Source organism: Pelophylax lessonae (genome assembly GCF_965119305.1).
Source record: "Pelophylax lessonae genome assembly, chromosome: 7".
Lineage (NCBI taxonomy): Eukaryota > Metazoa > Chordata > Amphibia > Anura > Ranidae > Pelophylax > Pelophylax lessonae.
In genome coordinates this window covers 67517962-67543671 of record NC_138774.1, presented here as the reverse complement: position 1 = coordinate 67543671, position 25710 = coordinate 67517962, and the positions used below count along the sequence as shown (strand labels likewise).

The window sequence follows — 25710 nt, the reverse complement described above, 5'->3', positions numbered from 1 at the left end:
ACCTTAAAATGCGTAAGTGGTTCTTCACTGTAAGAGCGGTAAGGATGTGGAATTCTCTTCCACAAGCAGTCGTATCAGCAGGGAGCATTGATAGTTTCAAAAACTATTAAATGGGCACCTTAGAGACCACAACATACAGGGGTATACAATGTACGGTTAAAAGCAAACACACACTCACATCATAGGTTGAACTGGATGGACTGATGTCTTTTTTTCAACCTCACTAACTATGTAACTCTAAAGCCCAGGGGTGTTGCTAAAAAGTATATAAATCAGCGCTTGACAAAGGAGTGCGCATGCTCGATCACGGCATGTTGCGCATGCTCCGAAACATGTAGTGTTGCCCGGATACGCCCACGAAGCCCAGGCTGCCCGTGACGTCAGACGCTGCCGACCGCAGCCACAACAGCTCTCTGCAACCCCTTCGCTGTCCTGACACGGAAGCTGCCTGAGACTACCCTCGGACCCTTACCGGACGATCGAGCTGCACTGGACACAGAGAAAGCTGCCAGCAATCTGACTACCCCACGGAGGGCACCACAGCGATTGTTCAGATTTGATCCCAGATGTGAGTCACCGTATCCTGTTTGTTCTTAATAAAACTCTTTTTATTGCACTCTTGTGGCGCTCCTCCCCTCTTTTCCCAGGGGTGTTGCTAGGTGGGAAAAAGACCAGGGGCTTCAGCCCGAAGGTAAATTTAATCCCATGACACCCCCTTCCGACATCAGAAGGGGGCGTTAAGATCAGCGCCAGGATCCAGACCCCTTTACATTACACAGCCCTTGTACCTTTGGACCCCTTTACATTACACAGCCCCTGTACCTCTAGACCCCTTTACGTTACACAGCCCCCACACCTCTGGACCCCTTTTGCATTACACAGCCCCCCTCCCCCCTGCATCTCTGCCCCTTCCTACCTTATTCGGGCATGCAGAGGGGGAGACACAGTAGCGGAGCAGGGAGCAGGACAGAGGCAGAAATGGAGAGAAACAGCAATGCCAGTGCTGAATAGACAGAAAGTTAAATCTAACAGCGGGAACTTCCAAAGTTAACCTACCCATATGGAAGAAAAATATATTTCCAATATATTTAGGGAAAATGTTTTAGAAATATATTGAATATGGCCAAAATTGTAGCATTTCAAATATATTTCCAATATATTTTGAAAAAATAAATTAAAAATGTTTTTTTAAAATATATTTTAAATATATTTTTCTTCCATGTGGGTACTAGCCCCAAGTCCCAATACCTGGGGTTGGCCAGGAACTCAGGGCTATAGTATGCAGTTTGCACACCGTGATTGGTTGCTAGGACCACCTATCAACCAATCACCTGCTGGGTAAGTTACCCCAGGCTTTGGGACTTGGGGCTAATTAGTTTTCATGAGCAATATGAGACCCAGTGTTTTTTGGGGCCCCCTCTCCGGGCTATAGCTTGGGTCAGCCCCCCTCCCAACGCCACTGCTAAAGCCTGAAGCTTAACAGGTTTTATACATTTCAAACCCACCTGCTTTTCTTCTAAACTCCTCTATAAGACACCAAGACTCCTCCTGGATCCGCTCTTCAACACTTCTCTTCCCCATCCCGAAGTTCCTCATTGTAGTGAGGGAGAAGCGTCGAAGCTGTTTCCAGCGCTCCCCATTACTAAGCATCACCCCTGTTGACCAAAAGGCATTTTTTAATAAATATTTAAGTATACAGTATGCAAAGCTAAAACTTTTTTTCCATTTTAGATAAAATAGGTGAGAGTTAAGACCTTCTTTTTTTTCTGTTTGTCCCATTAATTGGGGGGATTTTCCTTCACTTTCTGTCTCAAAAGGTACATAAAAGCGAGTAGAAATCAGGTTGAACTGGATGGACTATTGTCTTTATTCAACCTCAACTACTATGTAATTATGTAACTATATGCTTTAAAGCTGCTGTCATGGGAAAGTCACCCAACCACCAGAAAACAAAATTACCGTATTTATCAGTATATAACACGCACCTTAATTTTAAGAGGGAAGTTGCAGGGAAAAAAAAGCAAAATAAGGGTAGTTCAGAACTTTATGAATTAATATTAATATTTTTTTATTAATATTTATACCACTTATAAGGTAAATAAAGCAATATGAACGCATATTAAACAGCCCCCCTGCACATTCCACAGCCCCTCCCTGCACATTACACAGACCCCCTGCACATTATGCAGCCCCCCCTTACATTACATAGCCTCCTTTACATTACACAGCCCCCTTTACATTACACAGCCCCCCTCATACATTGCACAGCCCTCTCCCCCTGCAGCATACACAACCCCCTTCCCCTGCACATTACACAGCCCCTTTCATTATACAGTCCCCCTTTACATTGCACAGCCCCCTTTACATTACACACAGCCCCCCACCTGCACAGTACACAGCTCCTTTTATTATACATCCCCTTTACATAGCACAGCCCCTCTGCACTCCCATGAGAACCCCAGTCTCCTGGAACAGCCCTTCCAGTGTACTCTAAAGTTAAGAATCACTGCCAACTCCTTTTCATAGATCCTTCCTACACGGTGTCTGTGTCATTGTAAACCGATGCCTCTAAATGCCTTGTTACCGCTGTTCTTTCATGGTCGCTCACATGACCACTCTCCTGTGATGTTTCATGGCCAGTCACGTGACTGCTTTCCTCCTCCAATCTAAAGCTACACTCGGAGGAGGAGGAGCAAGAGGAGGAGAGTGACCAGAAAGAACAGAGCTAATAGGGTGTTGACAGGCACCATTTTTCACTGACACTGACACAATGTAGGAAGCAGAGGCTGACTGGCAACTTTCGGCCCAGGGGACAAGTACAATCCAGAGGCCCATGGTGCAGGAACTCGGCACCCTCCTACTCTTCCTCTTCCCGGCCTCCTCCTGACCCCCATTCCAGGCTGAAGTTCTGCTCCAGGTACTCTCAACCCACCGGCCGAATCCGGGTTCCCAACCTGGCCAGCAGGGGGGAGCCGGGACAGCTTGGTTGGGGCTGCCTGGGGGAGAGTCTCCAGTGGGGCATGGAACCACCTTCTGGTCGGACACAGTTTATACCATCCACGGGGGAGGGGGCTGCGCTCTGTGCTTATCTTCATCCTGCACTCAGTAGGTCAGCAGCGGGACTTTTTACTTCTCTTCACTAGGATTAATTTAGGCATGTCTGTGGCAGAAGCTGTGCAGCCTTTTTACAGGGCATCAGAGCAGCCCAGGGGGCAATTGCCCCCCTGCCCCAGTCCTCCCCTGGTAGGAAGGATCTTTAAAAAGGGTCTGGCAGTGATTTTTAGAGTAGAACTTTAGAGTACCCTGGCAGGGCTGTACCATGGCCAGGAGAGGCAGGGCGATCGGCCGCCCCCCTCATTGGTAAAAACAAAATTGGCGTATAACATGCACGCATGGTTTGCACTTTTCAGGGGGGAAAAGGGCATGTTATACACTGATAAATACGGTATAAATAATCTACCCCCATTGAAGTTGTTGACTCGATCTTAATCCTCTCAATTCAAACAGTGGAAGTAGATAAAAATGATAAACCTAACTGAAAATGCAAGGAAATAAATATTGTAAACTTATTTTGCAAAAGTATCAATACATGCAATGAATGGTGTACTCTGGAAAAAAGATTATCTTAGAAGCTGGTATTGCCCCTTTTAGCAGAAATAATGTCTTGTAGGTGTTCTGCATAACTGCCCATCATTTTCTGATATCATTTATGTCCACTCCTTTATGAAAAACGTTTGTGGATTTCCTTGTTGGAACTGCCTGTTTCAAATCCCTACACAAAAATTCAAGAATATTAAAATCAGGGATTTGACTAGGCCAGTCCGCTCCGAATCGCTTCATTTCTCCTTTCTGAGCTATTCCTCTATGAATTTGCTAGTGTGTTTCAGATCATTATCATGTTGAAAAATCGATTTCTGGTTCTACTTCTACTTTTTGAGACACAGCCTTACATTCTCATTTAGCAGACTTTTAAATGATGAAGAATTCATAGTTGACTAGATGACTGTAAGCTGCCCAAACCCTATAGCAACAAAGGAACCCCAAACCATAATATTTTTACCACTATGCTTAACAGTTGGTGTGAGTTTCTTTTCCTCAAATGCTGTCCTTGGTTTGCATCAAACATGTCTACTGTCAGTGTGGGCATAAAACGATATCTTGGTTCACCAGTCCACACAGCACATTGTTCCAGAAGGCCTGACCTATGAAAGGGGCCTTAGACAGGTTCCATCTGCATATTCTCCAAGAAGGTACTAATCATTGTGACCTAATTTGTAACACCGAAGTCTAATTTAATTTCAAGTGTTAATAAATGTAGAGGCATTAGGCACACCCTATCCTCTGTGCAGTCTCGATTACCCCTACTTCCCAGGCTTCCCCCTGTGTTGCCCTTCCCCATTCTCCCTGCAGTGCTGCTGGCTTCCATCCTCTCCTCTCCTGAAACATTCTGGGATGTTTCATGATAGAGAGCAGAGGAAGGGGCTAGTCAATATATCATTTATTGCCCCCTTCCTTTTCCAAATGAACACACTCACTCACTGTGTTCATTTATAACAGAAGCATAGTAAACTGTTTACCGGAAGCCACTTAGCACAGAGCACTACCCATTCATTTGGTTGAACTGGATGGACTTGTGTCTTTTTTCAACCAGGTTAACTATATAACAGAGCTTGGGGACCTGTCGTTCATTGACCAGTGCAGCTGAGGCTGCAGAGAAACGCATGTGTGTCTAAGCTTTGGGGTGCACACCCTAATGCAATAGGCTGTGCACACCTATGTGTAGAGGTGTCCTTACAGTATGTTTTCCACATGACGAATCTGCACTTTTATACATTTAGATTATAAGAATGAATAAACCATGTCCATTTTATGTTTAATTAGCTTACATAGAGTATATCATTATTACCTGATATTTATTTGGTGTGTTGGAATTAATATCTAATGTTTTCCTGTTCTTATATGTTGTAATAGGTCAACAGTTTTTATGGGGTGCACTTACACTTATATACATTTTTCAAAAACTTGCTTGTCCTCCAGCAGCAGCGGGGAATGGTTCTTACTGCTGCTCTGAACAGTGCTGATGTAATGGAAAGATATATTAATCCTCAGTCTCCCGCCCAAACTGTGTGATTAACTCTGCGCTCTAGGATGCACCAGCACCCAACTGGTAAAAATAATAATATTGAAGCTGCTACTTAAAACAAATATGGAAATATTTGATAACAGTGTAGAGAAATGGTAGTAGCGCTGGAACAATCTAAAAAGGTCCCTAAGACTATGAATGTCCGCCACACTGATAGTGCGGTTAATAACAGTCCTCACAGTCTTTAATCAAATAGTCCCATAGGTCTAATGGTGGATAAAAATACACATCAATCTCCTTTTCCCCAATCTTCAGTCACCATGAAAGACTCATATATGGATAACGACAGTTCTTAGGTATATGATAGGGATACACCAAAACTTCGTGTTATCTGATAGGGTCACCACAGGTCCACCACCAAGTGCAAGGGGAAGTAAGAAGTGGCCACTCACCGGATGCACATGCTCACTTATTCTCATAAATGAGCTCACTTCGCATGTTAATAACAAATCCCAATGTAGCCATAGGACAGGTCAGAAGTAAGCAAACGATCTTTACACTCCAATGCAGTGGCACTCTTTTCACTTTTCAGTATGTCTGCTGGGCAGAAACAGCAAGTTGGCTGTGACAGGGCTGTTCAGCTCCAACAGCCTTGAGGAAACAGCTTGCTTTTCTTTCATGACATTTTCTTAGGAAAGAAGGAGATATAAGGACTGGCACAAGTACCGTGAGTCTTGTCTGAGGTTTTCCCATGTGGTTTGGGAAAGCAAATCACTCAGAGGTATTGCTGCCCCCCTAGTCCGCCATGCAGGGAGATCTGGTTCCAGGTCTCCACCCTGGAACCAGATCTCCCTGCATGGCGGACTAGGGGGGCAGCAATACCTCTGAGTGATTTGCTTTCCCAAACCACATGGGAAAACCTCAGACAAGACTCACGGTACTTGTGCCAGTCCTTATATCTCCTTCTTTCCTAAGAAAATGTCATGAAAGAAAAGCAAGCTGTTTCCTCAAGGCTGTTGGAGCTGAACAGCCCTGTCACAGCCAACTTGCTGTTTCTGCCCAGCAGACATACTGAAAAGTGAAAAGAGTGCCACTGCATTGGAGTGTAAAGATCGTTTGCTTACTTCTGACCTGTCCTATGGCTACATTGGGATTTGTTATTAACATGCGAAGTGAGCTCATTTATGAGAATAAGTGAGCATGTGCATCCGGTGAGTGGCCACTTCTTACTTCCCCTTGCACTTGGTGGTGGACCTGTGGTGACCCTATCAGATAACACGAAGTTTTGGTGTATCCCTATCATATACCTAAGAACTGTCGTTATCCATATATGAGTCTTTCATGGTGACTGAAGATTGGGGAAAAGGAGATTGATGTGTATTTTTATCCACCATTAGACCTATGGGACTATTTGATTAAAGACTGTGAGGACTGTTATTAACCGCACTATCAGTGTGGCGGACATTCATAGTCTTAGGGACCTTTTTAGATTGTTCCAGCGCTACTACCATTTCTCTACAGTGCTGATGTAATGTTAGTGCCATTCAGTGCAGGGGTGGGTCCATGACAACCGAAGCTCAGAGAAAGTGGGTAGAATGACCGAGGACATCTAGTAGCTAAAGTAAATAATTGCAGAAAACTTTTTTGGGTTGAAGCAAAGCTGTTTTTTTTTTTTGTTTTGTTTTTTCTTTTACTATTACTAGTCCAATAAATTAATTTTTTTTACCTGAAGTTCAACTTTATATTAGTTCTGAAGGCATCCACGCATATTGTGAGATATCAGAACATTTTTGTGAGCAACATGGAGACTGCCACTGCTGATTTTTTAAGGAATGGTAGTTGCCAGGCTATTATACTGATGCTCTTGCATCAATGCTTTGAGTTTCATGTCAGTAAGTTATAAAAATAAAAGTGAAGTACATCAGTATAACAGCCAGTGAATTGGCATTTTTTAATAGCAGCCATTGTTTTCTTAGCAAAGGTTTAAATAGGATTAGAGGTGTCACATACCATAGTCTTTAAACACAAGTTGTGCTCCCGGGACTTTTGCTCTGTCACCGAAAATATCTGCGTTGTCCACTAGAGCCTCCTTCACAGCATCATATCCATGTAGGACCACCGCTGTCCTGCTCCCCAAGTGGACAGTAAACACATCTCCATGGATCTTCGCAAGCTATGGCCAAAACAAGAAAACACTATTTGTAAATGATATACCCACTCTGAACTTCACACCTGCTGTCTGCAATATGTAGAAAAGTCTTTAAAAGGGAAGATGGTCTCTGATTTAGTTGACACTGGCTACGGTTATGTATTTGTGTACCAACACACACTCTTGGTCAGATCATTAATGGATGTGTTTTTCATTGGTTGAGTTTACATTTTATAGATAGGCCTACTTACCTATTCACACACACACACACACATACAGTAGATTTATATAGGTCAGATAGGTCTCGCTTGTCTGCAAATCCAATCATCATCTCATGTTTTTGGCTCACTTGACATTCATTTTATAACTACAAATACATACAGTGCCTTGCAAAAGTATTCGGCCCCTTGAAATTTGCGACCTTTTGCCACATTTCAGGCTTCAAACATAAACATATAAAACTGTAATTTTTTGTGAAGAATCAACAACTGGGACACAATCATGAAGTGGAACGAAATTTATTGGATATTTCAATTTTTTTTAACAAATAAAAAACTGAAAAATTGGGCGTGCAAAATTATTCAGCCCCTTTACTTTCAGTGCAGCAAACTCTCTTCAGAAGTTCAGCGAGGATCTCTGAATGATCCAATGTTGACCTAAATGACTAATGATGATAAATAGAATCCACCTGTGTGTAATCAAGTCTCCGTATAAATGCACCTGCACTGTGATAGTCTCAGAGGTCAGTTTAAAGCGCAGAGAGCATCATGAAGAACAAGGAACACACCAGGCAGGTCCGAGATACTGTTGTGGAGAAGTTTAAAGCCGGATTTGGATACAAAAAGATTTCCCAAGCTTTACACATCCCAAGGAGCACCGTGCAAGCGATAATATTGAAATGGAAGGAGTATAAGACCACTGCAAATCTTTGAAGACCTGGCCGTCCCTCTAAACTTTCAGCTCATACAAGGAGAAGACTGATCAGAGATGCAGCCAAGAGGCCCATGATCACTCTGGATGAACTGCAGACATCTACAGCTGAGGTGGGAAACTCTGTCCATAGGACAACAATCAGTCGTATACTGCACAAATCTGGCCTTTATGGAAGAGTGGCAAGAAGAAAACCATTTCTTAAAGATATCCATAAAAAGTGTTGTTTAAAGTTTGCCTCAAGCCACCTGGGAGACTCACCAAACATGTGGAAGAAGGTGTTCTGGTCAGATGAAACCAAAATCAAACTTTTTGGCAACAATGCAAAACGTTATGTTTGGCGTAAAAGCAACACAGCTCATCACCCTGAACACACCATCCCCACTGTCAAGGTGGTGGCAGCATCATGGTTTGGGCTGCTTTTTTTCAGCAGGGACAGAGAAGATGGTTAAAATTGATGGGAAGATGGATGGAGCCAAATACAGGACCATTCTGGAAGAAAACCTGATGGAGTCTGCAAAAGACCTGAGACTGGGACGGAGATTTGTCTTCCAACAAGACAATGATCCAAAACATAAAGCAAAATCTACAATGGAATGGTTCACAAATAAACATATCCAGGTGTTAGAATGGCCAAGTCAAAGTCCAGACCTGAATCCAATCGAGAATCTGTGGAAAGAACTGAAAACTGCTGTTCACAAACGCTCTCCATCCAACCTCACTGAGCTTGAGCTGTTTTGCAAGGAGGAATGGGCAAAAATTTCAGTCTCTCGATGTGCAAAACTGATAAAGACATACCCCAAGCGACTTACAGCTGTAATCGCAGCAAAAGGTGGCGCTACAAAGTATTAACTTAAGGGGGCTGAATAATTTTGCACATCCAATTTTTCAGTTTTTTATTTGTTAAAAAAGTTTGAAATATCCAATAAATTTCGTTCCACTTCATGATTGTGTCCCACTTGTTGTTGATTCTTCACCAAAAATTACAGTTTTATATCTTTAAGTTTGAAGTCTGAAATGTGGCAAAAGGTCAAAAAGTTCAAGGGGGCCTAATACTTTTGCAAGGCACTGTATATTTAGGGTCTAGTGCAGTGGAGGCCCGTCCATTCCATGCGCCCGGCCCCGTCATCTACATGCAGAGCGCCGGACGCATGGATTCCAATGTTTTTTTTTTTAAGAACGTGATTAGAGCAGGAGACTCTAATAGGCTTCAAAAAGGGGTGGGCTCGGGGGACAGAGTGCACCTGTGTGGGGAGAAAATGGGGGTATGGAGGTATGCAGAGGTGAGAGCTGAAGAGGGGTGGAAGTGAGATGTGGATAGGGGTTTGCAGAGGTAAGCAGCTGTGGAAGAGGGCTGAACTCTGTACTATGTATGCAGCACACCTCTAAACTCTGCACTATGTCCGTAACGCATCCCCAAACTCTGCACTATGAATGTAACGCATCCCCAAACTCTGCACTATGAATGTAACGCATCCCCAACTCTGCACTCTGTACGTAACGCATCCCCAAACTCTGCACTATGTCCGTAACGCATCCCCAAACTCTGCACTATGTCCGTAACGCATCCCCAAACTCTGCACTATGAATGTAACGCATCCCCAAACTCTGCACTATGAATGTAACGCATCCCCAAACTCTGCACTATGAATGTAACGCATCCCCAAACTCTGCACTATGAATGTAACGCATCCCCAAACTCTGCACTATGTACGTAACGCATCCCCAAACTCTGCACTATGTACGTAACGCATCCCCAAACTCTGCACTATGTACGTAACGCATCCCCAAACTCTGCACTATGTACGTAACGCATCCCCAAACTCTGCACTATGTACGTAACGCATCCCCAAACTCTGCACTATGTACGTAACGCATCCCCAAACTCTGCACTCTGTACGCAACGCATCCCCAAACTCTGCACTCTGTACGTAACGCATCCCCAAACTCTGCACTCTGTACGTAATGCATCCCCAAATTCTGCACTCTGTACGTAACGCATCCCCAAATTCTGCACAATGTATGTAACACATCCCCAAATTCTGCACTATGTATGTACTACACTCCTGGTATTTATTGCCTCTTTAGAACCCTCCCACTGTTAGTGAAATTTGACCATGCCCAATATTTGATGAGGTTTGGTGTGTGTGTGGGGTCGTGGTTGAGTTTCTGTAACTATTTTCAGAGAAAAAAAGCCTTGGTTAATTCATTGCACTTTTGAGAATTGACTTCAATGTGAACATATGAAACAGCTACATTCAGTACCCTTATCTCAGTGGTCATGTATTTGTTGCACCCCCTGTAGCTGCTCCTGCACACTCTCACCTTTATGAAGGACTTAGGTAGATCTTTCATGTTCAGCTGCAGTACATTTCCCAAAAAAGGAAGAGGGGTGGGCCCTGGGGGCATGTGCCAATATTTTTTATTTCTATTCCTCATAAAGAATAATATGAGACAGGTGACACAGAAAGCCAGGATCAGCGTGCTAGAATCCATGAAATCCATTGGTCTTGGAATTTGCTGCCAGTAACCCTGCCGTGTAAAAAAAAAAATACATAACAAATTATAATAACAATGGACCTTTCACAACACTGTTATTATGCATAATTTTATGTAACACAGTTAATATATAACATGACTTACCAGCCGTCTGGCTCAATCATATGCAATGTTCAAAGGGCAGAGATTAAACTGTTTATGTCTGGAAAACCACATTCTTCATGTGGGAGGGACACTGTCTTTCTGCAGATTCGTCAGATCTGATGCTGCTAGGTTGCATTTTATTTTTTTTACAGAGCATGGTGATCTGGGACAATGAAAATCTGTACATGGTGACTGCAGGCCTGCTGAACCCAACATAGCATTTTCATAATTGTATTGAGGACTCGGGTTCAGTTAGCTTTTCAGCAGAGCAAATCAGAGAGGGTTCTCTAGCCACTTTAGCTCCGGAAGGTTTTACCCCCTTTCTGACCAGGCCATTTTTTGCGATTCGGCACTGCGTTATTTTAACTGTCAATTGCGCTATTGTGCGACGCTGTACCCAAATAAAATTGATGTCCTTTTTTTCCCACAAATAGAGCTTTCTTTTGGTGGTATTTGATTACCTCTGCGCTTTTTATTTTGTTTTGCGCTATAAACAAAAATAGACTGACAATTTTTGAAAAAAAAAAAAAAAACTATATTTTTTACTCTCTGCTATAAAACATTCAATAAAAAAAAAAGTAAAAAATGTCTTCATCAATTTAGACCAATATGTATTCGCCTACATATTTTTGGAAAAAAAAATCCCAGTAAGGGTCCTTTCACATGGTGCGCCGTCCGACGAGGTCCGTTCTGCTCAGCGGGGGATTGATCCACCGATCCCCGCTGAGCAGGCGGATGACAGCTCCGTCTCTGCTCTGTGTGCGCAGATGGAGCTGTCAGATCCCCGCTGTCCTCTATGGGGAGAACAGATGAGAACGGACTGCCTGTCTGTTCTCATGCGATCCCATCCGATCCGTGCTGGATGGATTGAAAATAGGGTTTTCATCCATCTGGATTTCACGGACAGGATCGGTTTGGATAGCAGCGGTTGTCAGCAGACATGTCTTCGCTGACATCTGCTGCCCCATAGGGATGCATGGAGCATTCCGATCAGGTCCGCCTGAAAAACTGACATATGGATCGGATCGGATCGCCCGTGTGAAAGGACCTTTAGCGTATATTGATTGCACAAAATGTATAACGTCTACAAACTATGGGAAAGATTTATGGATATTTTTTATTTTTTATATATTTTTGATTAGTAATGGTGGCCATCAGTGATTTTTGTCAGGACTGGTGGACAAATCTGACACCAATACAGTGATCACTGCTAAAAATATGCACTGTCACTGTACTAATGACACTGGCAGGGAAGGGGATAACAGGGGTAATCAAAGGGTTACATGTTTTCCCTGGGAGTGCTTTCTTACTGTGTGTGGGATGGTTGCTCTGTAGAAAGACAGAGATCCATGTTCCTGCTTAGCAGAAACACAAGATATCTGTCTTTCTTACCAGACCGCCGTTCTGCCTCTCTCTGTTCCTGGTGAACATTGGGTCCGCCGGGCCCACTGATTGGCTCGCGATGTGTCCAATCACAGCAGGAGCAGGTCTCTGGCAGCGCACACTCTCCCAGACCAGGAAGAAGTCAGGTACAGGTACCTGATTTTGTGCTTAAGGGCTGCCCTGCCACAGTATATGTACATGGGACAGTCCTTAAGCGGTTAAAGGATAAGTTCACCTTTTATAAAAAAAAAAAATGCTAATTTCCTTCAGGTAAAAAAAATGTGCATTTTTTTATTTTTTGTTTCTGGAGCCTCCAAAACTTTATTGGAGAATTGAGCCCCTATATTGGTGGCCATTGGAAAATTCCCATCCTGCATTGGTGGTCATTGTATGTAGGAGATCATTTTGCCATTGCTCAAGGAACCCCTTGTAATCTTAGGAGGAACCCTGGTTGAGAAAGTCTAGCCTAGTATATGCAAATAGAAAGCTACTACAGCTGTTTCTTTGCCAGAAAGAACAATATGTGCTCTGGTTACACGTGGACAATGATCTGTCAGATTGTGGGCACCTGCACAGTGCAGCACCTAAGGGCTCTTTCACACGGGCGTTCCGTATGTCCGTTTTTCATCCCATCCGTTTGCGGATGAAAAACGGACATAATGTATCTCTATGTAAATACGGATGTCATCGGATGATCATCCTCTGACATCCGTTTTTTGTCAGTTCAGTTCAGTTCAGTTTTTTTGAACGGAGGAGAACCCTATTTTTTCTTCCTTTCAAAAAACGGAACTGAAGCAAAAACGGATGTCAGTGGTGTCATCCGCAGACATCCGTATTTACATAGACATGCATTATGTCAGTTTTTCATCCGCAAACGGATGGGATGAAAAACGGACATACGGACCGGATGACACAAGTGTCATCCGTGTCCATTACAAAAAAAAAAAAAAGGACCTGATCGGGCAAAAAAAAAGGAACGCCCGTGTGAAAGAGCCCTAACAGTGTGTGGGCAAGAAGTATAGCAAATGTTCCAATGGATGACCATGCTGAGTCTTTCAACCTGTGCACAGCAACTCTGTGTTGAGAGTTTTCATTAGCCGCATCCAGAAATCAATGAGTTATTAATCAGATGATGGACATCAAGTGGTTACATCTCTCAGGAGTGAAGAGATTTTATAATCAGTGTAGGCCTAGGCTCATTCGAAAGGTGGTAATGGAATCTGAATTGGGTTTCCTATTTGTAGTCTCCTACATTTTGCTTTTGTTGGAGAAAAAAAGAAAAGGTGCAGGAATCCGCATTATATAATGTACTGATTGCAGGGGTCAGGACAATGTAATGTACACCATAATGTATAAAGTGAACACAGGGTCACCATTATTCAATGTGCAACATAACTTATCAAGTGCAAGGGTCAGAATAATGTAACATACAAAATTGTGTATATGTTGCCCGCTTAAGGATTATGTAGTGGTTTCAGCAAACTGATCAGCGGTAATCTCCCTCATAGGGTTCTGCAAAGGCATTTTTTCATGTGCTGCCACACATACGTTATGAGGTCGGCAAGACTTTAGGAATCTGCGGAACGAGATATGTTCCATCACACACTTTTCCAGCCAACCTGGCAGGTTTCGAAGACAGCAGGCCGTGGGCAGTACAATGGTTAATTAGTGAGCACTTCCACCTATCAGGATTGGGGCCATTGGTTCAGATCCCAACCATAGCACTACGTGCATGGAATTTGCATGTTCCCCCTGTACCTGTGTGGGTTTCCTCTCACAAAGGGGTTGATGCCGCTCCAGGTGAGAGATAAGTATCCAATCTGTGCTGGGTGCATTTCTAGTCCGTAGACCATGAAAGTAGCAATTGTATAGGAAATGGTTTGATGACACTCCAGTGTCAGCAGATAAAAAGTCTTTATTTCTCCAAAAACATGACAGCACAATGAACAGATTCCTCAAACAGCAGACAAGTTTCACGAATCAGGTTCGCTTATTCATTGCTGAAAAACTTGTGCTTTCACTGCTAAAACTAATCATTAGTTAATTGGAAAACCAATTAACTCCTTGAAGTATCCACCTGGATCGCAGGAAAGACACAATGCAGCCATACATATCAAGATTGCAGCACATCAATGTCCGTGTTCATTGAATTACAACCATCATACAAAAATAAATAAATGAAGTAAAATTGGAAAACAGAGGACGCGACCCAGTTGTCACAGAGGGTAGACCTTATATATCAATATAACCCCATTACATACCTCCCAACTTTCAAACTTGAGGGAGGGAAAGACCTGCGGTGCACTATGTGTGCTGTGGCAAAAGTGGGTGTGGTCGAATTTCACAGTGGGAGGGGCTTAAAGGACATGGTTAAACAAAACCCAGGCTTTGGACATGTGCGGGAGGGGAGGGGAGGGGAGGGGAGGGGAGGGGAGGGGAGGGGAGGGGAGGGGAGGGGAGGGGAGGGGAGGGGAGGGGAGGGCATTTGGGAAGAGAGGTCTTGTGCTAGAAGGTGGGGTGGTTAGATATGTGCTGGGAGGGGAGTGGACTTGTGCTAGAAGGTGGGGGGAGGCAGATATGTGAAGGGGGGCTTTTTAGGAGGGGAGAGGATTTGTGCTAGAAAGTGGGGGTGGGGGATTTCAAATCCAATCCCCCCCCTTCTAGCACAAGTCCTCTCCCCTCCAAAAGCTCCCCCCAGCACATATCCTCTTACTAACGGCCCTGCCAAATAACTCCTCCAAGTGTACATAACAAAAAAGGGGTAGATATCAGTCACACACATACATCCACATATATATATATATATATATATATATATATATATATATATATATATATATATATATATATATACACACACACACACACACACACACACACACATATATACACGGTCACACACACACATATATACACAGTCACACACACACATATATACACAGTCACACACACAAACACATATATACACGGTCACACACACACACACATATACACAGTCACACACACACACACACACAACACATATATACACAGTCACACACACACATATATACACAGTCACACACACATATATACACGGTCACACACACATATATACACGGTCACACACACACACACATATACACAGTCACACACATATATATATATATATATATATATATATATATATATATATATATATATATATATATATACACATACACAGTCACACACACATATATACACAGTCACACACACACACAACACATATATACACGGTCACACACACACACATATATACACAGTCATACACACACACACACACACACACACACACACAACACATATATACACAGTCACACACAACACATATATACACAGTCACTCATTTACCTGAGGAGGTCACACAGTGCTGGAGCCAAGACACCTCTGGGAAAGCTCAGTCTTTAACAGACACATTCAGACATGCTGTGCAGCCTCAGCAGGCATCTATTCTCGCCGGCTGCTTGTAGAAACTGAAAGTGCCTATGAAAGCTTGAAAATAACTTAGCAGCTAGTCCCCTTACCAGAGGAGAGATGCAGTGCTGCAGGAAGTGGGAGCCGGTGTTCTATAGAACACTGAAGCCTAAGTTGGGGGTGGAGCTGGGCAGGGGCGGAGCTGATCTTGAAGCTGCTTACACATTGGTAGTTTCTCTCCAGTGTGGGCACCTGCACAATACGTCATTAGTTGCTAGGACACCAGCGGTCCTAGTAACTAATGACTGAAAGGAAAAGAAAAGTGGATGGAGTTTGGGGAGAGGAGCAGAGGGCACAGGCATGCTGGAATCTTCAGTGGGCACAGTCAGTGTGAGAGAAGCTATTTACTGAGCATACCCCTATTGAGTGAAGCCCACTGCTGCTCCGGGACTTCAGCCCACATCAGCGGGACTGCGGGACTTACTTGAAATATGGGGACAGTCCCGGGGAATCCGGGACAGTTGGGAGGTATGCCATTAAAGGGATGCAAATATCTCAATCTGTCACAAGCCCCTCCGTGCACTCTGAGACAAAGGGAAGAACAAGGGGAGAAACCACACACAAACTCAGGGAACGTTTTCATGAGCATTTCAGTGATAACAAATCCACCAATGTAGCCAGACACTTTAATCTTACACATGCAGGTGTTCTATCACTAGTCAAGCTTATTGAACAGGTAAAGACCCCACACAGAGGAGGTGATATTTTTAAAATGTTATGTTATGTAGAAGAGAGGTCTTCTGGATACTTAGATTGCAAACGAGAATACCGAAAGGTTTAAACTTTGAATATGATGTAACACATTTTTATGAATAGGTATATGGAGGGTTTTTTTGCCTTTTCGGGTGACAGATGTTTTCCATTTTATTGTGGTCTCTTTTTCTTCCCAGTTTTTTCTCTCTTTATTGCGGTCCGTTTTGGTTGAAGATTTTATGATGTTTTCAATGTAATATGCATGTTTCACTTGGTGTGGCTTGTATTGATTGCCCCCTCTTTTTCTCCCCTTGTTCTTCCCTTTATTGTCTCAGAGTGCACGGAGGGGCTTGTGACAGACTGAGATATTTGCATCCCTTTAATGGGGTTATATTGATATAAGGTCTACCCTCTGTGCACTCTGCGACAACTGGGTTCAAGAGGTAGTCACCTGAAATGGTTTTCACTTCACAGGTGTGCCCTGTCAGGTTTAATAAGTGTGCTTTCTTGCCTTATAAATGGGGTTGGGACCGTCAGTTGTGTTGTGCAGAAGTCAGGTGGATACACAGCTGATAGTCCTACTGAATAGACTGTTAGAATTTGTATTATAGCAAGAAAAAAGCAGCTAAGTACAGGAAAACGAGTGGCCATCATTACTTTAAGAAATGAAGGTCAGTCAGTCCGAAAAATCTGGAAAATTTTGAAAGTGTCCCCAAGTGCAGTCACAAAAACCATCAAGCGCTACAAAGAAACTGGCTCACATTCTGACCGCCCCAGGAAAGGAAGACCAAGAGTCACCTCTGCTGCGGAGGATAAGTTCATCTGAGTCACCAGCCTCAGAAATCGCAGGTTAACAGCAGCTCAGATTAGAGACCAGGTGTAACGCTCCTGCGTTTCTTATATGGTGTGGATTTTCAGCTGCAGAAATAGTTCCACGTCAGTTGTCATGTAAGAGATATGCTGAGATACCATTCCCAACCTCAATGACTCATGTGTGGAAGGTCTTATTTCAGCCAGTAAATACACACAATTAGCAAGCTGGTTCCTAGAGTGACTTTATATATGTGGTAACACAATGATGAAGGTTTGAGGGATAGGTTGAGTGGAGGTGGTAGGTGATAGACACTTGAAGGTGAGACAGTAGCAGATGGATGCAGGAAGGTTTAACAATGTTGTATGATAGCAGATGATAGAATAGCAGGTGGACATACAAAAGAGATCAACCCAGTGCAGAAAAGTAGCAGTAGTCTCAAGAGCTAGCAATCTAGTTTATGCAGATGTGATAAACAGTCTCTACTATGCAGAGCTAGATAGTGTAAGCTTAGTATAAGTTTATAGAGAATTCCCCTGCGGGGTACTTAGCACTATTAGCGATACAGCCGAAGGGTGGTTCAGGAGAGGCGGATGATCCAGTAGCGGGATACAGGGATCAGCGCAGCGAGGTTCCGTCAGCGAAGTAAGCTTGCAAGCATAGAAGCTTCAAGCAAGGTTAGCATCCAGATAAGGGTGTTTGAACGAACACATGTGAGTGAGAGCCGACGCCTTAAATAGCCATCTAGTCCGGCGCTGAGTGATGACAGCTCCAGTCTTAAAGGTGTATGCGCACCTTTCCAAAAGTAAATGGTAGGGCGCATACACTTGTGGAAAGTGTAATTTAGGGTACCAAAGGTACCGGAACATTACAATACCCCCCCCCCTTAAGGCCTGCTCCTGAAGGCCTCTGGAGCTGGTTTGTCTGGGTATCTCGCATGAAAATTGCGGATTAATCTAGGGGCATGTATGTCAGAGGTGTTTAGCCAGGTGTCGTCTTGGGGCCCATAGTTCTTCCATCTAACCAAGTACTGAAGTCTTCTTCTGTAGATACGAGAATCCAGAATCTCTTTTATCTCGTATTCTTCTCCACCTTCAACTTGTACAGGAGGGGGAGGTGGAATATTAGGCCTTATTCCTTGGTCCGGAACATGGGGTTTTAGTAGCGACACATGGAAAATGGGATGGATTTTTAGGTCCATTGGCAATGTAAGCTGCACTGCAGCTTTTCCAATAAGTTTCTTGATTGGGAAAGGTCCCAAGAACAGAGGTCCAAGCTTTTTGCTAGGGATCTTCAGTCTCAAGTTTTTTGTTGAGAGCCAAACGAGGTCCCCGATAGTATACTGTGGAGAAGGTCTTCTACGAAGATCATAGTACTTCTTTTGTTGACTGTGAGCGTGTGCAATGGTAATATTTAGTAAACCCAGAGAATCCTTTATTTGGGAAAGATAGTCTGAGGCTACTGGGTTATTTGAAGGAAGGATGCGTGGAGGGAGAATAGAGGGATGGAACCCATAGTTCAAGTAGAACGGACTCTGCTTGGTTGTACTGTTAGTTACGTTGTTGTAGGCAAATTCTGCCAGGGGGAGAAGATCCAACCAATCATCCTGTTGGTAAGAAGTGTAACAACGTAAATACTGCTCGATGCATTGGTTGACTCTTTCAGTCTGTCCGTTGGTCTGCGGATGGTAAGGAGAAGTGAGCTTCCGCTCAATCCGTAGTATGTGACATAGTTCTTGCCAGAATTTAGAAATAAATTGGGATCCACGGTCAGACAAAAGAGTTTTTGGGATACCATGTAATCTGAAGACATGTTTCATCAGGAGTTCTGCCGTTTGTTTGGACGAAGGTAGTCTGCGAATAGCAATGAAATGTGCCATCTTTGTCAGATGGTCCACTGACACCAAGATGGTATTAAATCCTTTGGGAGGAGGCAATTCTACGATGAAGTCCAATGACAGAACCTCCCATGGAGTTTGGGGTATTGGTAGACTGCATAGTAGGCCGGATGGTCTCATAGTGTCAATTTTTGACCTGGCACAGACATTGCATGATGAGACGAATTTTTGTATAGATGTTTTCATGTCAGGCCACCAGAATTGCCGAGAAATCAAATTGAAAGTCTTTGTCATACCCATATGTCCTGCCATAGGCACATCATGCGATAATTCCAAGATCTTGGTGCGTAGGGTAGGTGGTATGTAAAGTTTGTCGTTGTAGTAAAGGAAGCCTTCTGCATCGGTATTTAGTTGTGGTGGGGGTGAATCCAACCTTATACCATGCAGAACCTCTTCCTTCAAGGAACGGACAACTCCAATAATGCGTTTGTGAGGTATTATAGGAACGGAAGGAATTTCAAAGTAATTTTCTTCAGTTAGTCGTGATAGTGCATCCGCCTTTTTGTTCTTATCTGCAGGTGTGTAGGTCACTAGGAAGTTAAACCTTAGAAAGAATAGTGACCATCGTACCTGTCGATGCGAGAGAGTTTTGCTAGTCTGAAGATATTGGAGGTTTTTATGGTCCGTGTATATAATTATTGGTAATTGGGTGCCTTCGAGTAAATGTCGCCAATTCTCCAGAGCCAATTTTATAGCAAGCAGTTCCTTCTCACCCACGGGGTAATTTATCTCGGGACTGCTCAGGGATTTAGAAAAAAAGGCGACTGGATGAAGTGGTGAAGTGGGGATAGGTCGTTGGGAGAGTATTGCTCCTACTGCCAGGTTTGACGCATCTACCTCCAGAATGTATTGGAGGGATGGGTCTGGATGGCGTAATATGGGAGCGGAAGTAAACCTTGTCTTTAACAAGTGGAAAGCCTTATTTGCTTCTTCTGACCATTTAAATGGTATTTTTATGCTAGTGAGCTGTGTGAGGGGTCTCACAATAGCAGAAAAGTTTTTTATGAACTTCCTGTAGAAATTTGAAAATCCCAGGAATCGCTGTAGCGCCTTGCGTGTGGTTGGTGTAGGCCAATCCTGAATGCAGGATATTTTACTCATGTCCATCTCGATTCCTGTTTTGGATATGATGTAGCCTAGAAAGAGTACCTCATCTTTATGGAACAAGCATTTCTTCAGCTTCACATAAAGATTATGTGCAAGCAATCTCGATAATACAAGTCTTACATGTCTTATGTGTTCAGACAGGGTCCGTGAATATATAAGTATATCGTCCAGATATACCACAACACAGACATCTAGTAAGTCTTTAAAAATATCGTTTATAAATCCTTGGAAAACTGCAGGGGCATTGCATAGGCCGAATGGCATCACAAGATACTCGAACAATCCGTATCTAGTTCTGAACGCAGTCTTCCACTCGTGTCCATCACGGATTCGAATGAGATTGTATGCTCCTTTCAGGTCTAATTTTGAAAAATAGGTAGCTCCACGCACCTGCTCAATGAGCTCAGGGATAAGTGGTAGAGGATAGCGATCTTTTATTGTGATAGCATTCAATTTCCTGTAGTCGATGATAGGTCTGAGACTTGAATCTTTATTGCAAACAAAAAAGAGTCCTGCTGCTGTGGAAGAAGTGGAAGGTCTAATAAAACCTTTTTGCAAGTTCTCATCCAAATAGGTTTTGAGATGGGCAAGTTCATCCTGTGAAAGAGGATAAACATGACCGAACGGCAATTTGCTATTTGGGAGTAGATCAATGCTACAATCATAGTCTCGATGAGGAGGTAATGCTTGAGCATTTTTCTCAAGAAAAACCTCAGAAAGATCCTGATAACATAGTGGTGCAATCTCATCTGTCACCACAGACAGAATCTTCCCGGAAAACGGGAGGTTACACGTTTCCTCGCAATAACAAGAAGGGAAGGTCAAGGACCGTTTCTTCCAATCTATGGTTGGTTGGTGTGTGTGCAACCAGGGAAGTCCCAACACAATGGGAAAGTGGGGTGATGGTATTAAATCGAAGGTAGAAGTCTCCCTATGAGACTCGTTAATAGTGACTAGAAGTGCTTGTGTCTGATCGGTGATCGGACCAGAGGATAACGGAACACCGGTAATAAGACTTACTGAGACAGGTTTGAGTTTAGAAATAATAGGAATTTTATTTAAAGCAGCAAAACATATATCCATATAATTTCCACAAGATCCTGTGTCAATCATGGCCTTAGTAGTAATCCTGTTCTGGTCCCACTGTAATGTCAAAAAAACAGAAATGTAGGGGTTAGTGAATGAAGTTGTCAATCCTCCTAGAGAGACATGTGAACACTCATCCTTCTTTTTGTTGACTAGGGGACAGACGTTTATCTTGTGATCCGGGGATGCACAGTACAAGCAGAGATTTTCATTTCGTCTTTTGGCTTTTTCCATAGTTGATAGCGGTGGGCGTATGGTTCCTATCTCCATAGGAACGGGGTCAACGGCCAGACTCCGAGAGGAAACGGATAATGGCATTCCCATCTTTTCAGCCTTTCTTTCTCGTAGTCTTCTATCTATGGTAATACTGAGTTGTATTAATGCATCCAGGGTTTTTGGCAGATCCGCTCGGGCGAGCTCGTCCTTAACGGCTTCTGATAGGCCAAGCCTAAATTGGGTTTTCAGAGATGCATCATTCCATTCTGAATCAAGGGTCCATCTCTTGAACTCTGCGACAAAGTCTTCCACAGTCCTCCTTCCTTGTTTCAAGGATCTTAACTGAAGATCAGCAGTACTCTGCCTATTGGGGTCATCATATAGGCTAGTGAGCTCTGCCAGGAACAAGGCATAGGAGTTGAGAAGCTGGTCGTTTTTCTCAAAAAGAGAATCTGCCCAGGCTCGAGGATCGCTTGATAGGTAAGAAATAATAGTACAAACCTTAATGTGATCAGTAAGGTAGGTACGAGGTTTTAGCAAAAAAAGTAACTCACATGCGTTTTTAAATTCGCGTAATTTTTTGCGATCGCCTGTAAATACCAAAGGGGGATTTATCTTGGGTTCAGGGGACTGAGCAGAGGTAAGTTGTGTCAGTCTAATTACCTGCTGCGACGGAGCCTGATTGTCTTCTTTTAATTCAGCAAGTGCGTGTATTAACGCAGATACTTGCTGTTTTAATTGTGTCACCTGAGTGGCTATTTCTGCTGAATCCATTTTTTAGGTTCGTTCAATCTGTAACGCTCCTGCGTTTCTTATATGGTGTGGATTTTCAGCTGCAGAAATAGTTCCACGTCAGTTGTCATGTAAGAGATATGCTGAGATACCATTCCCAACCTCAATGACTCATCATGTGTGGAAGGTCTTATTTCAGCCAGTAAATACACACAATTAGCAAGCTGGTTCCTAGAGTGACTTTATATATGTGGTAACACAATGATGAAGGTTTGAGGGATAGGTTGAGTGGAGGTGGTAGGTGATAGACACTTGAAGGTGAGACAGTAGCAGATGGATGCAGGAAGGTTTAACAATGTTGTATGATAGCAGATGATAGAATAGCAGGTGGACATACAAAAGAGATCAACCCAGTGCAGAAAAGTAGCAGTAGTCTCAAGAGCTAGCAATCTAGTTTATGCAGATGTGATAAACAGTCTCTACTATGCAGAGCTAGATAGTGTAAGCTTAGTATAAGTTTATAGAGAATTCCCCTGCGGGGTACTTAGCACTATTAGCGATACAGCCGAAGGGTGGTTCAGGAGAGGCGGATGATCCAGTAGCGGGATACAGGGATCAGCGCAGCGAGGTTCCGTCAGCGAAGTAAGCTTGCAAGCATGGAAGCTTCAAGCAAGGTTAGCATCCAGATAAGGGTGTTTGAACGAACACATGTGAGTGAGAGCCGACGCCTTAAATAGCCATCTAGTCCGGCGCTGAGTGATGACAGCTCCAGTCTTAAAGGTGTATGCGCACCTTTCCAAAAGTAAATGGTAGGGCGCATACACTTGTGGAAAGTGTAATTTAGGGTACCAAAGGTACCGGAACATTACACCAGGTCAATGGCACACGGAGTTCTAGCAGCAGACACATCTCTAGAACAACTGTTAAGAGGAGACTGTGTGAATCAGGCCTTCATGGTAGAATATCTGCTAGGAAACCACTGCTAAAGAAAGGCAACAAGCAGAAGAGACTTGTTTGGGCTAAAGAACACAAGGAATGGACATTAGACCAGTGGAAATCTGTGCTTTGGTCTGATGAGTCCAAATTTAAGATCTTTGGTTCCAACCACCGTGTCTTTGTGCGACGTAGAAAAGGTGAACGGATGGACTCTACATGCTTGGTTCCCACCGTGAAGCATGGAGGAGGAGGTGTGAAGGTGTGGGGGTGCTTTGCTGGTGACACTGTTGGGGATTTATTCAAAATTGAAGGCATACTGAACCAGCATGGCTACCACAGCATCTTGCGTTTGCGTTTAGTTGGACCATCATTTATTTTTCAACAGGACAATGACCCCAAACACACCTCCAGGCTGTGTAAGGGCTATTTGACCAAGAAGGAGAGTGATGGGATGCTGCGCCAGATGACCTGGCCTCCACAGTCACTGGACCTGAACCCAATTGAGCTGGTTTGCGGTGAGCTGGACCGCAGAGTGAAGGCAAAAGGGCCAACAAGTGCTAAGCATCTCTGGGAACTCCTTCAAGACTGTTGGAAGACCATTTCAGGTGACTACCTCTTGAAGTGTGACTCTACAATCTTCATAGTCATGAAAATAAAGAAAACTCTTTGAATGAGAAGGTGTGTCCAAACTATTGGTCTGTACTGTATATATATATATATATATATATATATATATATAGTATCTCACAAGAGTACACCCCTCACACTTTTGTAAATATTTTATAATATCTTTTCATGTGACAACACTAAAGAAATTACACTTTGCTACAATGTAAAGTAGTGAGTGTACAGCTTGTATAACAGTGTAGATTTGCTGTCCCCTCAAAATAACTCAACACACAGCCATTATTTTCTAAACTGCTGGCAACAAAAGTGAGTACAGCCCTAAGTGAAAACGTCCAAATTGGGCCCAAAGTGTGAATATTTTGTGTGGCCACCATTGTTTTCCAGCACTGACTTGGCCCTCATGGGCATGGCGTTCACCAGAGATTCACAGGTTTCCACTGGAGTCCTCTTCCACTCCTCCATTACAACATTACTAAGCTGGTGGATGTTAGAGACCTTGCGCTCCTCCACCTTCCATTTGAGGATGTCCCACAGATGCTCAATAGGGTTTAGGTCTGGAGACATGCTTGGCCAGTCCATCACCTTTACCCTCAGCTTCTTTAGCAAGGCAGTGGTCATCTTGGAGGTGTGTTTGGGGTCGCTATCATGTTGGAATGCTGCCCTGAGGCCCAGTCCTCGAAAGGGAGGAGATCATGCTCTGCTTCAGTATGTCACAGTACATTTTTGGGGTTACCAGTGGTTAAGAATACTTTTTTTTTATTCCATTGGATTGGATAGCAGCGGGTGTCAGCAGAGGTACATGGAGCATCGAATCAGGTCCGCCTGAAAAAACTGACAGGCGGACCTGATCAGAAAGCCCATGTGAAAGGAGCCTTAAAGTGGTTGTGAACCCCTCCATATACGCAATGAAGTGACTGGCCTCAGGTGATACACAGAGATGAAACAAATCCTCCTACATAAGTTGCACCTTTTTATCTGCAGTCTTCTCTTCTCTACATCCCTTCAAAGTCCACAATTTGTCTGAGCTGTCAGAAAAAAGGGGAGGAGCTCAGTGAAGAAAACTCTGTTGGTGTCAGGAAAACTCATCAGAAGTGATCCATGCTGATAGCAAAGGAACAAAGCAGCAGACAGAAAATACACTTTGTGCTCTGGGGTGAGACAATTACACTCTGTTAATCTGTGCCAGTTTTACTACAATTTCAAAGGAGTGTTAGCGATTGCAGTGGTGCAGGTTTTTAGTAATTAAAACAGGCAGTGAGGAGTGGCAACGCCTCCTTGCTGCCTGTCCATTATTCTCTAAATGTGTTCCACAGCACAATGCTCTTCAGAGGGAGACGCAAGTATAATGTTAGGTTCACACTAGTGCAGCTGCGATTTGATCCAGTTTTCAATGAGATTATGTAGAGTGGCTTGGTCTGACCGCAGAGTATAAACAGAGGAGCCAGACAGACAAATTATTTACAAAAAAAAAAACGGCATGGGGGTCCCCCCCAAAATCCATATCAGCCCTTGGTTTTGGTATGGACTTTAACCACTTCCCGACCACCTGCCGCCTTTTTACTATGGCAGGGTGGCTCTCCTGCCCAAACGGTCATAGACCTACGTCGTGGTGAAGATGCTATGGTAACTACAACGTATATCGTGGGCACCTGGAGTGTCTCACGTATGGCTGAAATCAGAGCAATGGATCTGATATAGCACACAGTGTACAAAGTGACTAATGCAATAATTGAACTGAGTAATAAATAATAACAGTGGGAATACAATATATATAATAAATGCACAATAGATAAGCAAAAATACAATAAAGTGCCATGTGCCGTAAATATATAGTGATAAATTAATGGAAATGATTGATGTGCATATATATCAATGAATAAAGTGCATATATATCCGGTGAAAAACAACACCATAGTGCTAAG

At 43.4% G+C, this 25710-nt stretch overlaps 1 protein-coding gene across 1 annotated transcript in view; it reads right to left on the bottom strand.

Moving 5' to 3' along the window:
- The window catches only part of LOC309559471 (cytochrome P450 2C8-like), an 80837-nt gene that overhangs the window by 41509 nt on the left and 13618 nt on the right, over positions 1–25710 (bottom strand). The window contains exons 2-4 of the mRNA XM_082262743.1: positions 10488–10694; positions 7094–7256; positions 1506–1655 (exon numbers count right to left, since the gene is read on the bottom strand). Of these exons, the coding sequence (XP_082118869.1) occupies positions 1506–1655; positions 7094–7256; positions 10488–10667 (493 nt within the window). The 5' untranslated portion in view covers positions 10668–10694. The remainder of the gene's footprint in view (positions 1–1505; positions 1656–7093; positions 7257–10487; positions 10695–25710) is intronic.